General features: G+C 35.6%; 1 protein-coding gene across 1 annotated transcript in view; it reads left to right on the forward strand.

Annotated features, from left to right (window-relative positions):
• LOC134539276 (homeobox protein CHOX-CAD) overlaps positions 1-15,619 on the forward strand; it is a 188,014-nt gene extending 172,395 nt beyond the window's left edge. The window contains exon 4 of the mRNA XM_063381099.1: positions 13,605-15,619. Coding sequence (XP_063237169.1) covers positions 13,605-13,775 — 171 coding nt within the window. The 3' untranslated portion in view covers positions 13,776-15,619. The remainder of the gene's footprint in view (positions 1-13,604) is intronic.
• The last annotated feature ends 1,004 nt before the right edge of the window (positions 15,620-16,623 follow it).

A 16,623-nucleotide genomic window follows, 5' to 3' on the forward strand; every position in this document is an offset into this window, starting at 1 on the left:
CCCTTAACATCCTGCCTCTAGGCCTAGCAACCTCTACCCCTTAACACCCTGGCTCTAGGCCTAGCAACCTCTACCCCTTAACATCCTGGCTCTAGGCCTAGCTACCTTTACCCCTTAACATCCTGGCCCTAGGCCTAGCAACCTCAACTCTTAACACAATGGCTCTAGACCTAGCAACCTCTACCCCTTAACATCCTGGCCCTAGACCTAGCAACCTCTACCCCTTACATCCTGGCCCTAGACCTTGCAACCTCTACCCCTTAACATCCTGGCTCTAGGCTACCTCTACCCCTTAACACCCTTGCTCTAGGCCTAGTAACCTCTACCCCTTAACATCCTGGCCATAGACCTAGCACACTCTCACCCTTAACACCCTAGCATTAGACATAGCACACCCACCCCCTCTAACACCCTGGCTCTAGACCTACCAGGGTCGTTTCCACAACGCCGAAATACCATAACGCCGAATGTCAAAATTGACTACAACGCCGACAGATAGAAAACTGCTGTGTACCACAACGCCGAAATAACAACTGAATGAATTTGTGTGTGTTTCTTAAATGTACCTTAACGCCGAAATACCACAATCAAACCTAACCTTACCTAACCTAGCCTAGCGTAATAGTACCTAACTTGACCTTGCCTATCCTAGCCTAGCCTAGCCTAACCTAACTTAGCCTAACCTAACCTAGTCTAACCTAACTAGTCTAACCTAACCTAACCTTTGTGGCAGTCGTGCAATGGCATTTTTTGGCGTTACTGTATTTCGGCGTTGTGGTATTTCGGCGTTGTGGTATTTCGGCGTTGTGGTGCGTCCCCGGTCTAGCATATCTCTCTCTCCCCCCCCCCCCCCAATCCTTCGCCAACGCGCCTCTATTTATGCTTGACGGCGATAGGCTGTTGTGCTGCTGTGCGTCATGAACCAATCAGAATTGCGGATTCGAAAATGTCCGCATTGCAGATATATGCGCTGAGGGTCCCATATCCCCCAGGCATGTGTCTCGCCCAGCGAGCGGGTTGCATACTACATCAGGAATGCTTTGCTCCGAGTCTCAAATATTAGTAGTTGACTTTTGTGGTGTGTACTCACCACAACAACCTAATAATATCAACTATGCATTATCGCCTGTTAAATGTGTAGTTTAAGGTACTTAATGGCGACAAAACCGTTCAAAAATTAGTTTGGTTAAAATATATATTTTTTAAATAATATCTTAGTAATTTTTATAACATGTGACAGAAAGGTTTATGTTAATTTACATGTTTCGACGTCGTGTGTATAGACTGATTTTGGAGGGGCTTAAAAATTGATCGAGAGTTTAATACGGTCCCGCTAAAATTACTTTTGTTACGACCCTTCCTACCCCAGGAATCACCTTATAGCCCCCCCCACTCCCCTAAAAAAAAGTCCTGATTCCGCCCTCAATCGTGTGTTTATAAATTACGTGTTTATAACTTAGCGTCGGCGTCATTTTAACTTTCGTCACTACCATAGGATTTACACTAACGGGCTTACCCGTCATACGAGTTATTTCGTTTTATTATCATCACTAGTATTTAAGGGTTTTTGACGTGACAAAGTCTAAGAAATCGATGAACGCCGGCTGCATGCACGAAAAAGTGTCCCGTTGCGCACATTGTCCCGTTACACACATTGTCCCATTACGCTGTGTCCCGTTACGCTCATTGTACGCTTGCGCCGCATCTATCTCTCTTCCACTCGATTGGAACAACCATCGATTTGACTTTTTCTAGGCACATTAAACTTGAAACACTCCCATTAGTTTCCTACTTTTCCTATCATCGTCCTATCCTTAACAGAATAACACAGATTGGAAGAAGTTAAATACCAAACATGTATAAAAGTTATAGTTAAAATAATCTCTTCGTTAAAGTAATAAACATATTTGAATTAATGAGTGCAAATAAAAGTAAATTTATCAATTAAATTGTAGATTTCATTTCACTCCTTCTTTGTATCATTGCAACATAGTGATAATTCAATAAAAAATGATTCAATTTTATTCATAAAAGTATGCAATCATTTCATCAATGTTTTGTTATGTTGTGGTCACGTTAAACTATCGTCCGTAAACCGACTTTACAGACAACCAATTTTTTCTGTAAAATGTTTACAACATCACACTCACATATGATGTTTTATATGCAATTTTATCAACGTATGTTTACCAAAAAATTGCCAATAGTTAAACAAATTCAATTAAATGTTTATTATTGTAATAAATCGCGACCAATCATGTCTGTAGCATTAATCACCTTGTTTTTCGTTTGCATACACCGAAATAAAGATTTTTTTTAAATCAATTATTTAGTTGTCTGTATGTGGCCATACTGTTGATTCAAAAAATATTTCGCTTTTAGAAAAATTTGGTTGACCTCAAAATAAATACTTTTGTCACTAACTTTTCATATAATTTTTCGGGAGTACAAAATCCATTTTTATATGGCAAACAATATCTTTTGTTACATCAAGAAAATATGGATTTCGCTAAAGTATATTTGTCCCAACCAAACAATTTTCTCCTTGTATGTTTGTTAACCTGAAATTGGTTTTGTTCAGCGAAATTTATTTTACCAGGATTTGATAGTGACATGTTGCATATTATAGTAGACAGTTTATGTGTTGCTTATGTGTTTTTAGATGAATGTCATATAAGTTAAATAATTAATTTATTATGTTTTGATTCTTTAACTGCTATGACTTTTATGTGGTTAGATCAATTTTTTTGGCCTGATAATTTGGTTGTTGCATTTACATGAGTGATTAACACTATCCTTTATTTGAAAAAAAAAAATTGTTTTCAGTAAAGTCGGATAGTTTAACGTGACGTTTTAACAAAACATTGATGAAATGATTGAATACTTTTATGAATAAAATTGAATAATTTTTATTGAATTTTCAATATTTTGTATGGATACAAAGAAGAGGTGAAATGAAATCTACAATTTAATTGATAAATTTACTTTTATTTTCACTCATTAATTAAAATATGTATATTACTTTAACGAAGAGATTATTTTAACACTAACTTTTATTCATGTTTGCTATTTAACTTCTTCTAATCTGTTTTATTCTGTTAAGGATAGGATGATGATAGGAAAAGTAGGAAACGAATGGGCATGTTTCAAGTTTAATGTGCCTCGAAAAAGTCAAATCGATGATTGTTCCAAACGAGTGGAAGAGAGATAGATGTGGCGCAAGCGTACAATCAGCGAAACGGGACACAACGTAACGGGACAATGTTCGTTACGGGAACCTTTTTCGTTGTGCAGCCGCCGCGGCGTTCATCGATTTATTAGACGTTGTCACGTCAAAAAAACAATCGCTACAGCTACAAACTGTAATGTCATGTCTAAAGGATGAATGTAGCCTATTTGCACATTATGAGAATATTAAGATGTGTTTTCTTGCTTAAATTGCGGGAAATATGTAAACGTCTGTATCTGTACAGGTTTATAAGTGTAGATGTTCGTGTTGTAGTATATGATTCAATTATTTTCTCTATGAAAAGATGTAGTTATATAAATGTTCATTCTAATTGATAAAATATTGGCTTTATAACATCAATGTTACGTAATTTAAAATATAGAACACTACTTTGCATCCTCAAGTTCATGAGTAGCTTCTTTTCAATGCCGTTGAGGTAGCAGCCAACGTTGTTTGATCATTACAATAAAATAGCTAACCCAATAATGCACCTAAAATAAGACAATAATTCTTCGTAGTACCGGAAAACTTGATATTTGAAGTACCGGACAACTGGATATTTGTAGTACCGGACAGCTGAATATTTGAAGTACTGGACAGCTGAATATTTGAAGTACTGGACAACTGGATATCTGAAGTACCGCACAACTGGATATTTGAAGTACGGGACAACTGGATTTTTGTAGTGCCGGACAGCTGAATATTATAAGTACAGGACAACTGGATATTTGTAGTACCGGACAACTATATAGTTGTAGTACCGGACAACTGTATAATTGAGGTACTGGACAACTGGATATTTGAAGTACCGGTCAACTGGATATTTGAAGTACCGGACAACTGTATATTTGAAGTACTGGACAACTGTATATTTGTAGTACCGGACTACTGGATATTTGAAGTACCGGACAACTGTATATTTGAAGTACCGGACAACTGGATATTTGAAGTACCGGACAACTGGATATTTGTAGCACCAGACAAATATATATTTGAAGTACCGGACAACTGGTTATTTGAAGTACCGGAAAACTGTATATTTGTAGTACCGGACAACTGGATATTTGAAGTACCGGACAACTGGATATTTGAAGTACTGGACAACTGTATATTTGTAGTACCGGACTACTGGATATTTGAAGTACCGGACAACTGTATATTTGAAGTACCGGACAACTGTATATTTGAAGTACTGGACAACTAAATATTTGAAGTACTGGACAACTGGATATTTGAAGTACTGGACAACTAAATATTTGTCGTACCGGACAACTGTATATTTGAAGTACCGGACAACTGTATATTTGAAGTACTGGACAACTAAATATTTGAAGTACCGGTCAACTGGATATTTGAAGTACCGGACAACTGTATATTTGAAGTACTGGACAACTGTATATTTGAAGTACCGGACAACTGTATATTTGAAGTACTGGACAACTAAATATTTGAAGTACCGGTCAACTGGATATTTGAAGTACCGGACAACTGTATATTTGAAGTACTGGACAACTGTATATTTGTAGTACCGGACTACTGGATATTTGAAGTACCGGACAACTGTATATTTGTCGTACCGGACAACTGTATATTTGAAGTACCGGACAACTGTATATTTGAAGTACTGGACAACTAAATATTTGAAGTACCGGTAAACTGGATATTTGAAGTACCGGACAACTGTATATTTGAAGTACTGGACAACTGTATATTTGAAGTACCGGACAACTGTATATTTGAAGTACTGGACAACTAAATATTTGAAGTACCGGTCAACTGGATATTTGAAGTACCGGACAACTGTATATTTGAAGTACTGGACAACTGTATATTTGTAGTACCGGACTACTGGATATTTGAAGTACCGGACAACTGTATATTTGTCGTACCGGACAACTGTATATTTGAAGTACCGGTCAACTGGATATTTGAAGTACCGGACAACTGTATATTTGAAGTACTGGACAACTGTATATTTGTAGTACCGGACTACTGGATATTTGAAGTACCGGACAACTGTATATTTGTCGTACCGGACAACTGGATATTTGAAGTACCGGACAACTGGATATTTGAAGTACCGGACAACTGGATATTTGAAGTACCGGACAACTGGATCTTCGAAGGATCAAAGCCGTATTCCTACTCCATAGTACTGTGTTCATTTGTAAACAGGAAAATCATTAACATGAAAGGAAAGAGAATGTGTTTGCAATGCACTTTACAATTTCTGAGGTTTTTTTTTTTAATACACCGAGACTTTTTTACGAATTGGTTTCAACGTAATTAACCAGTCAGTTAATTAACGATACATGGTCAGTAACGGGAACTGTTATCAAATTTATGGCAAACGAGCGTAGTTACGATTGAAACAGTGAGTGATTTTGTAAGTCAAGCATATTTAAGTAACGAACCCGAATAAGCATGGCATGTCGTACTCGTTGCTCCATAACTTGGGAGTGCCTTTTTTTTCAGGCAACTTCTATATGCGGCAGATGGCGCGATAGCGTGACGTTATCGTGTAAACAGGCCTAATTAGATAAGGCGGGAGTGGAAAGGTTCGTATCACAACCGATCAACTCCAGGATAATTACCCACGTAATTAAGAGTTCAGTATTCGTCATGACTACATTTCCATAGTTCAGCATATTAACTTGAAATTTTACCTGAATAAAAGATGTTCCTTATAAGTAACGATATTTAAGTTTGTGCCGCCTACTATTTCGCGTTATTTTATCGCACAGAAACAAAATTAACGCCTGTTTACAGCCATAAAAATTTTTAATCATAGCATAAAAAGTAATTGTTTGGAACTTTTACATTTAAATACAAATCAGTGCTTGTTTTCTTAAAAAAAAAAATACAGAAACATAAGAATCTAACTACTGTTATGACAACAATTCTCAATCTGGATTTTCCAAACAAATTTCCAAGTAAAAAAAATATATTGTTACAAATTATAAATGTATATAAAATTCAGGATGTCAACCACTTAAAGGGGTCCACCTAGTCAGGGGTGTATATGTCAGGGGTGTATATGTCAGGGGTTTATATGTCAGGGGTGTATATGTCAGGGGTTTATATGTCAGGGGTGTATATGTCAGGGGTATATATGTCAGGGGTATCTCCTCCAATCAAAAGGCTGTGAACTTGTACGTAGTCTTCTCGTTTTGCTTAGCGTAACTATGAAATATGAGCGGTAACCATGGCATTGTATGGCGAAGAATTGAAAATGAGATGTGATTGAAGTCCTTAGGGTGCTTCAAGAATCTGTGCCCGGTGTTTCATGTCTAAAAATTATCCTAAAAACACGCGTTTTATCAATTTTCACTGTCCTCAAAATGGGTACGTGTACTTACGTACGCGTGTTGAAAGTTATACGTACCTTCTTGGCGTAGTAAAAATCCAACTGTAATTTTGTATGTAAATAATTAATTATACTTTAAATAATAAAAGGACTGAAGTGATATTATAAAAAAATGTTTGGTAAAGTATATTTTCAATAAAATAAATAATAATAAACGTAGTATTAAATACTAATAAAAAGTATATAATACAAGTATTTAATCTCGTAAATTAATCGAGATAAATTTAAATAAATAATGAAAATCAAAATGCTGATGTTTATTGCGGCTTATTAATTTAATTATTTATTAGCTAAAAATATAACAATTTATAATGCAAATAAATTATACATACGGGATCATAACATCACTTATATAAATACACTTGAAAATACACTTTAAGAAGTTTACGAACACAATTTATATCACAAATATTTACAATATTTACACCACTAAAGTACATGATTTAAAAGCACATACAAGTATATTTTTATTTGTTTGTAGTGTTTATTCCTGCCAATTTTTGTTGAATGCTGCGTGCGCATCAAAAAAATTCATTCCCATATTTTTTTCAGAACGCGCCTAAATAAGAATAATCTAACATAACTTATATAAATACACTTGATAAAGGTTCCTAAACACAATTCTATCACTAACATTAAAAAATAAATACCCTTTTTTTAACGATATGGACCAGTCAGTATTCAATATCAACAAATGAAGTATAAGATTTAAAAGCTCATATAATTTTAATTTGTATGTAGATTTTAGTTTGTAGCCTCTTTTCATCCTGTGGACATTACGTTGCATGGTACGTGCGCGTCGTAAAAATTCATTCTCATCATTTTTTCATAAGCGCCTAAAGAAGTAGGCCTATAACTTCAAAGAGTATTTTTCGAACCACTTAAATATTCACTTTGTTGTCAATTCAGTTGTCAAATCAACATTCTGGACGTTAATTGTTTCACAATGTTTTGTTTATTTAATTGGTTTTAAGCACAAGAATTTCATGACCTTGTTTTAAGATACTTCAGCAATAGTTTTACTGAATTTTAGTGTCATTGAGGAGGGGGGTTTTTCCCTCCACAAATGAAGCAATATATTTTTTTGTGGATTTCTGTCCAACTGTGAAGGTGTACGGACACCTACACAAAGAGAAGGAATTGCATTAAATGTAAATGATTAACTGTTGTAATTTACATATTCCGAATTTATACGTTACCTCTAAATCTATACCAGTTAATATAAAAAATCACATAGGTACATTAGAAAACAATTTTAGTTTTCATAAGTAAACATTTACAATGAATCTACGCTGGAATTTCATATAGATGAAACATTTCTCTTAACAGTCAGCTAAACACAAGTTACGCAACCTGTGAATAATGAGATTGTGTTAAAAATTTTAAAAATTAAAATAAACATATCGATGTATCTTATGCATAATATTGAAAATATGAAATAACTTTCAGCATAAAGTGAATGCAAATTTTAAAATAACTTGAAAGTATTAGACTTGACGGAAAATCCACCTATATCATTTCTATCATATATTTACTAATTAAAGGGTTCTTATGGTTAATATAAAAATTATATAAGTATAGCCAAGCAGTGTCAAATAGAGAACTTCTGGTGCAGGCTGTGGATTGTAAATAGGGTCAATTATCGGCCACCATCTTAGATTTCGGTGACCTTTAAGCTTCAAAAGTCCCCAAAAATGACCTAAAATCCTACAGCATTACTCAAAATATTAGATTTCCGTGAAAATTCCCCTTTATTTGGAAATATTTTCTTTTTTATTCTTCGAAACGTCTGAAACTTAAAATGTTCGCATTGAGGCTAAAAACATTTAAATTCAAGCATCTGAGCTCTTGAAATTTATCTCGAAAAAAATATTTGACAATTAGACTGAAATATGATACATCGAATTATAATTGTTAGCCCGATTACGTTTTCACTTAAAATTATATCTAAAATGTTAGGTTCAAAAGAAAAAATATCAAAAATTTTATCGTCTTTTATGGCCTCGATTAAAAACCGATGAGATAAAATTTAATACCATATCAATTTTTTAAAATATAAGAAAAGTATCAAAATAATCTCGATTACGTCAAGCATTTCGGAGTCACTGGGTTTGATACCCGATGAATGTATTAGTAAAAAAAGAGTATAGGTACATATTATGTCCCTAAACCCTAATACCTGTACCAAGAAATTACGGTTCCCCAATCATTGTGACATCATAACAAGCATTATATATGCCGCTATCAAGGATTCTTTATTCGTTTGCTAAAGTACGCTTGTATCTGTCACAGTCTTGCTTAATTTTTTATTCACTAGAGTGCACTATTGTAAATCACCAGATCGTCAGAAATCATTGCATCATCCATCTTGTCGACTTTCTAAGTTGCCATATTGAATATCATAAAAAATTATACATAAATCATAAAAACTTAAAAATTATAAAAAAAAAACTTTTGATATGTGGATTTGAGGGATTATTGTCCGTGGTTCTATTTCTGACAGGCCTGAGACAAGGCTTCGGTTCCAAATAAAGGTGATGTAACTAGTACCAGTTAAGCCTTTGAAAAACACATTCTATTAAATAAATCCTACTACACGGCTGAGCTATCCCACAGGCTCCTGATGCTGTAGTGGGGTCAAAATAACGAATAAGGAATTCCAGTGGGTTTACCGAAGTCAGCATCCTGGCAAATTCTTTTCACGCGCAGTCTTTTACTTCGCGACAGAGTTCCTCAATAATTTTTACTACTGACTGCATCGCTCCGCCAGCAATGAAATGGCAGTATTCATTGTCTTGAAAGCCAGATTTTCACTTTGTCCTCATGCAGCTAATGTTATATTTTAAAACTCCATGTATCGCTTGAAATTAAAAACTTAAATATTTTTCGACCCACTTAAAAGTTTTAAGTAATAAAATAGTAGTATTAAAAATTACACTGAGTAAAAACCATTATTTGCATGCAAAGCTCCGAGTACAGTCATAGGGGTAGATTCATGTCCAGGTCCCAATAAGTTTGGTTGAAGCACATCTGCTTTACTAGACTACTGGAGTCTTTTCGCATAAAATGAGGAATCTAAATGTCATTTTAATGATCCATTAGACAAATGGACTTCAAGCTTAAATTCCTTCACATATAGTCTTAAATTATCAATACTAGTATAACACAGATGGCACTTACTGCAGCGAAACTTGATACGAGAGGGACTCTTCGAACATTTACCCCCTTCATGTCTGCATGCATCCTTGACAAATGTAAAAATATATATCACATTAGCTACAAGGATGTCTACTCGATCACAATAAAACTTTCAGTCCTGAGCCAGATAGATGTGTTGCTTCAATTACACTAATGATTGGTGTATTCTAAGTTATTGGTGCAACGCAGTTTTGGCGATATCTTCAATCCCTGCAGCATAGAATGGAGTTTGCTTGTTTCCGAGTGTCTTTTAAATTTATGTTATCAGCTAATATTCAAGCAAGGCAAATTCTTTAACTAATATTTTTGTTTACTATTACATGAAACTTTTCTGGAATCTCAGTCGCCAAACGAAATCACTTGTAAAACTACAAGGCAAAACTTATCGTTGATGTCGTTGGCATCTCAGTTTCCGAAGAAATTCCTTGTAAAAGAAAACCACTATTTTTTGAGTCCAGCACATTTTCTCTTCTCAAGTCGTCGAGCATTACTTTTGTTTGAGAACATGTTTCTGCAGTGATGACGTTAATAATCTGAAGATGTCGTTGTCATGGAAGTATCATCTCCGTGAAAAGTGAGAATACATTCAAGCCCATGTATAGTAGATCCTCCATACTTTGGAATAATATTTGACAATTGAAAAGGAAGCTTTTAGACGACGAAGAAGCTTCGACCTCGACGATTTCGAGTTCTTACAGTAATCCAGGTGAAGACTCTGACTTCTATGGCGATGGCGACTGTGACTCTTAGGCTGGTGTCGCGATCGAAGACTGTGATGAAGCCCTGAGACCAAAACGATGGAAACGTCATGATAAAATAAGTTTTTTCTGATAAAGCTTACGATGATCACTGGGACGATAGTGATATTAAATATATTTATAATAAAAATATGCAAGGAAGATGATAGCAGAAGAGATTGATTACGCATCGTGGGAAGATCCTAACATTTTGGTCGACAGGTTAAGACTTCTACATGCTTCTCTTTGTGCAGGAAACTATTAGCACATCATAGAAGTAGCCTTCATACTCAAAGAACTGAGGGAAGCCGACTGCATACAACAATGACTTGTTTGACCTGCATTTTTATAAATTTATAAAAAAAATGTATTTTGGATTTTAAAATTGATATTATTTCACGAAATCTGATTTCTAACTAAGCCTGAGTTCTCACGACTGTATGTTAAATGTCTGCATTACATGTCCTGTGTATGTTCATTGGGTGTTCTGTGTATGTACTGTGTGTCCATTGAGTCTGTGCATTGTGTGTTCATTGTATGTGTGTACTGTGTGTTCATTGCGTGTCCCGTGTGTGTACTGTGAATCCATTGCATGTACTGTGTGCGTACTGTGTGTCCAGTGTGTGTGTGTGTGTGTACTGTGTGTGTACTATGTAAGTACTGTGTGACAATTGTGTATATTATGTGTTCTTTTCTTTTGTTGAATGTGTGTCGTTTTGTTAAATGTGCGTAGTCAAATCTGTAGTAGCTCTGAATATTTACTGGTTCAAAACCTCTCGATCTTGATAAAACATACGTGAGGGGAGAGAATATGCTAAGAATCCGTCCGGATTAAGTTTAGCTGCTAAAATTGCTGTAACCGGTTTGCTAGGAATCGTAAATTTAAAAGACCCTTTAAAATAGGCAAACACCATGCAATGCTGCAGCGAGAGACTGCAGTGCATCGACAGACTTGAGGATACACCAAGTATGAGTGTGATGTCCGCAACATCACCATCTGGCTCAGGTCTGAAGGGCTCGCCGCCATCTGACGAACACGTGAGAGGAGTAAGAATTTGCGCAAAGTATAACTCGTGTGAAGTTTCGCTGAGACAAGTTCTAACTGTGGTATACTTGTATTGCTGATTTAAGACAAGCGAAGGTAAATTTCGTTTTCCAACTACGGAACAAGCAATTGACATTTTTAACTCCTCAGTTTTCGTTAATCATTCGCGGATGTGCAACATCCGATCCTGTTGGAGCTTGTACATGACTCTAACCCTAAGACTGTGCTCAGTGTTTGACAGGCAAATCATATAGAACTTTACTTTAAGGAATCAGCATTCTGTGGAATTTATAAATAACACTAAGTTATTATCATATTTTAAGTGTGTCGGAAGATATTTAAACTTTTCTTGATAACATCGAGCGAAATATATCAACTTACAGGTTAGGTAGCTACACGGCGCATTGAATGTATGTATGATACACCGAAGTTGCAGACTGTGCAGACAGTGTGTTGATGCTCTGGTTAGTACAGAAAGAGAAGAAACTAATATTAGAAAAGTTTATTTAATATTTGTTTTGGCATCTTTGATCTCGTAACCAGTGGTGTTCACCAGAACGCAAGTTTTGAGACACAAGAAAGGCTTAAGTATCATAAATTTCAATCTCGAAAGTAAAAAACCTTTTTTTAAAGGGTTATGATTTTAGTATGGGACATAGAAGCAACTTGGTTTCGATACACCACTACATTTATGCACTTTACCTGAGTGTACTATCTAACGCCAGTACAATATTTTAAAGAATTCGTTAAGGCGCAACGTGTGCTCATTATTAATACTTAGACATACACTTGCTACTGTCTCACAGATACAGTTGTACCTTAAGTACAATTGCAGTGAGTGACTGAGCTTTGCACCTTACTTGAAGAAAAAGTGGTTTGCTATATTGGTTGGCAATCACAAAGGAAATTTGTGGCTTTTAATCCACATAGTGCTGTACAGCTAGCATTCACCTTTTAAAATTTACGTCTGACAGTCATTCCTGTCAACAACTTCATAAAAAGCAGCCTTAAACATAGACCAGTTTTACACCTTGACCAAATTACAGCACACCAGGACAAGTTGGTTCATAAATTAACACGTTATTGACTAAAGAAATCCCTTGATAAAAATTTCAAAGTGTGTAGATTACCTGGACACAAAGAATATTCATAACAGCACTCTATTAAATAATGATCCAAGTCAATTGCAACTAGTTTTTTTTTGCTATGTATAATGTGATTTCTGCGTGTTTATGAAGGTATGTTTTGAAATTTTTATCTATAAAACATTGTTTACTAAAATAAAGGGATTTTTTTAAATAAAGCTTTAACCAAAATTGTTTGTACTTTTGACGATAGCTGCAAGATACAATCGTCTGAGAAATTATGTAGAAAGTGTAAAAGGTATAATTTTTTATTATTAACTTATCCATTATGAAATATTGTCATTTATCTTTTGTAACCGTAAATTATTTAACTATCATACAATTAAATAAAAATTACCCAAATAATCCTTAAAATTTAAAAAAAAAAAGCATACCAGCATCGAAGAAAATTGACCACTTTTATGGCTAATTTTTCAGTTTATTGGTTATAGGCATATATATATTTGACAATTTTATTAAATGCTAAGAAAAACAAAAATGTACGCTATCATTCAACAGCGGTAATTTCATCATGAAAATTTTGTTTTAAAAAAAATTAGGGCATTCCATTCCTTTAAATAACTTCCTCCACTAATATTTGTACTCTTAAAATTCAGAAGTATCCCATGCACAAACACTGATGACACATGTCCAAAGAATAAATCCAAAAACCTAGGTAATACTATCTACGTACGCAAATAACACACAAATATTTAAAAACGTTACTTAAAAGTAATATGATCTTACTGCCCATTGAAGGGCTCCTGCAGAATTACAAAGATGTACCTGTTTTAATAGATAATGCTGTTTTAATTAACCTGCTCTAACTGTGCATGAACTGCAACACTGTCCAGTTATTAGAGCAAAGAGCGAATAACGCCAGCCCGTTGTGACATGTTGGCAGGTGAAGATCTGGTTCCAGAACCGGCGCGCCAAGGAGCGCAAGCAGACCAAGAAGCGGGAGGAGCTGCTGCACAAGGAGAAGCTGGAAGCAGCGCAGCAGCAGATGCACGTGGCGCATCACCACATGACGAGCGTGGGCGTGCCTGGCGCTCAGCACGCGCCTGTCATGTGACAACAACAAGACTCCAACCCTGAGCCGTGGTTCCCGCCGCCCGACGCGCTGATGCTGTGACCACGCTCCGGCAACCCACTTTCCTCAGTGGCGCGGCATCTGTAGGTGACGCATGACCACATGACGGCTGTGGGAGTGCCAGCTTCCCATATGAGACAATAAGATTCCAATGTGAAGCAGTGGTTCCCATCGTCCGACACGCTGCTGATGTGACTACGCTCCGGCAACCCACTTTCCTCAGTGTCGCGGCATCTTAAGATGATGCACGACCACATGGACACTGTGGGAGTGCCAACTTCCCAAATGAGAAAAAGGGATTCCAATTTGAAGCCGTGGTTCCCATCGCCCAACGCGCTACTGATGTGAATACGCTCTGGCAACCTACTTTTCTCAGTGACGCGGCATCTGTAGGTGACGCATGACCACATGACGGCTGTGGGAGTGCCAGCTTCCCACGTGAAACAGTAAGATTCCAATGTGAAGCAGTGGTTCCCACCGTCCGACGCGCTGCTGATGTGACTATGCTCCGGCAACCTACTTTCCTCAGTGGCGCGGCATCTGTAGGTGATGCATGACGACATGCCGGCTGTGGGAGAATCAGCTGTCACTCATGGGAAAACAAGATTCTAACCTGGATTAGTGATCCCCATCGCCCAACGCGCTACTGCTGTTATCACAGTGCTTCTGCTTCCTCAGTGATATGCACCTGTAGGTAGTGTCTGACCACATGACAGCTGTGGGAATGCCAGCTCTCCTTGATGAGACAACAACAAGACTGCAACGCCCCATGCGTTGTTGCTGTAACCACGCTGCAGTGGGGTGGGGTTCTGTAGGTGGTGCAGGACTACATGAAGCTGTGTTAGTCCCAGCTGCTCGTCATGTGACAAGAGTGCTCAACCCGGAGACATGGTTCATGTGACTTGACACGCTGATTCTGTGACCATGCTCGACGTCTGTAGGGAAGTGGCAAAAAACGTTTTGTCGATGAATCTTTTTCCCTATATAAACCGAGTGATTATAAAAGTAACAAATGTTTATTAAGAAAAAAAAATTTCTTTTACATGTTGCTTTGAGTGTGGTACAATTTTTGTATTGTTAATGCTTGACAGTTAATTTTATGGTTTTATAGATCAGCGAAGAGTTACAGTCATTTGTACAAAACACAGATCTTTCAGTGAAATTTCAATAAACACAAAGTGGTTATGTTTTAGTGAATAGTAGAAGAAGACCTACACGTTTCGGTTGATATTTTTTGTCGTGTAAAACTCTCTAACCATCAAAACAATGCTGTTTGTTAAAGCAAAGGATTTACCTAACCGTCCATAGTTGTAATTTTGGTTTTATATTTGGTTAGCAAAAAAAAACAATATTTTGCTGATATATTGTTATTAAAAAAGAAATAAATATCTCTGTATAAATGCACCAATAAAAACACCAGTGTAACTTCTCGAACTGTAATGACTATTGATTCAGTGAGAAAGTGATTCTTGCTAAACAGTTGTTAGGTTCTGGTGACAGAAGTCAATGTGCAAGGTACGAAAATGAAAACTTTTAGGGATGTACGGCAACTGGATAATACCTGAAGGAACACGATTAACGTTAAAGCTCCTTACTACAAGACAATACTTTAGACCACGCACGCATGTGATATTTGTGTCGTTTTATGGGATGTGATAGCTGTTGTGTTTGTTAACCTGGTGAGTGAACTGTGTAATAATAAGTTCTGATTTTGGCGTGCCTTGCTTTTGTTAAATAAACACTAAAAATGCTTACATAAATTATAACGCTTATTGTATTTGAATTAGGTGTCAAATACAAGTTAAATAAATGGCCACAAAGTACAATTTTTTCACTTGTATTAGCAGTATTTTTATTCCTTATTCCTTCAACGAGTGTGCAGCAATGTGACTATCTTAGTAGTTAAATTACGTTTTAAACGCACATTTAATATAAATATTTAAAATAACAAAGGTACTATAAAGTAAACTAATAATATCAACATATTTAAAAAAAAATATTTAGATTATATGAAAAACATAATTTAATGTAAATAATTACTAACAAATATCTCGGATATTCACAAAAACAAAATTGTATACTTCGTTATAGACTATAATCTCTAAGAGGTGACAATTACGAAATGGATCATAGACACTGGTATTTTTGTGTACATAATACTCACCAGCTAAATTGTAATGGTTTATGTAGTTTGTACAAAAAAAAATTAATTAACAACGGCCAAAACAGAAAGTATATAGTACTGAGATGTAGATATTAAAGTTGAATGTATACCAGTACCATGAATAAAATTGTTTAAACTTCACTATTTTTCTAAATTACTAAAATGGTATCTAAGGTATGTGTTGGTTTCGCAAAGCAGGTAGATTAATTCCCAGTTGCTCTCGTTCTAGATTTTCATTCAGGGTTTTGGACCTTCAGAAAAAAAGTCTGAAAATATAATATATATTTTATGTCTTTCAGCAGTGACGTACACCATTTTATCTATTCTTTTTTTCAGTCGAGGCTATAGATGCTTTGGGCTAGTTTGGTTTGCTAATTAATTACATTAATTATAAATGTTAATCTCTTAATTTGTGTAAAAGCTACGTTTAAAAAAAATGGACGAATCAATAGAACATAAGCAAATTATATTTATGTATTGGTTTTGTGACTACCAAATATGATGTTGGAAATATTAGATTTTAAAAATAACATAAATTTATACGGTAAAAGCGTGAATAAAGTTGTACGCAAAATAAATAACAAAAATTGTTTTTCTGCTATAGAATAGCCAAAAACAATGTCCCTTAAGAAAAATACTTAAATATATAAATAAATATATATATAT

This window comes from Bacillus rossius, chromosome 15 (assembly GCF_032445375.1).
Source record: "Bacillus rossius redtenbacheri isolate Brsri chromosome 15, Brsri_v3, whole genome shotgun sequence".
In the NCBI taxonomy this organism is placed as follows: Eukaryota; Metazoa; Arthropoda; class Insecta; order Phasmatodea; family Bacillidae; genus Bacillus; species Bacillus rossius.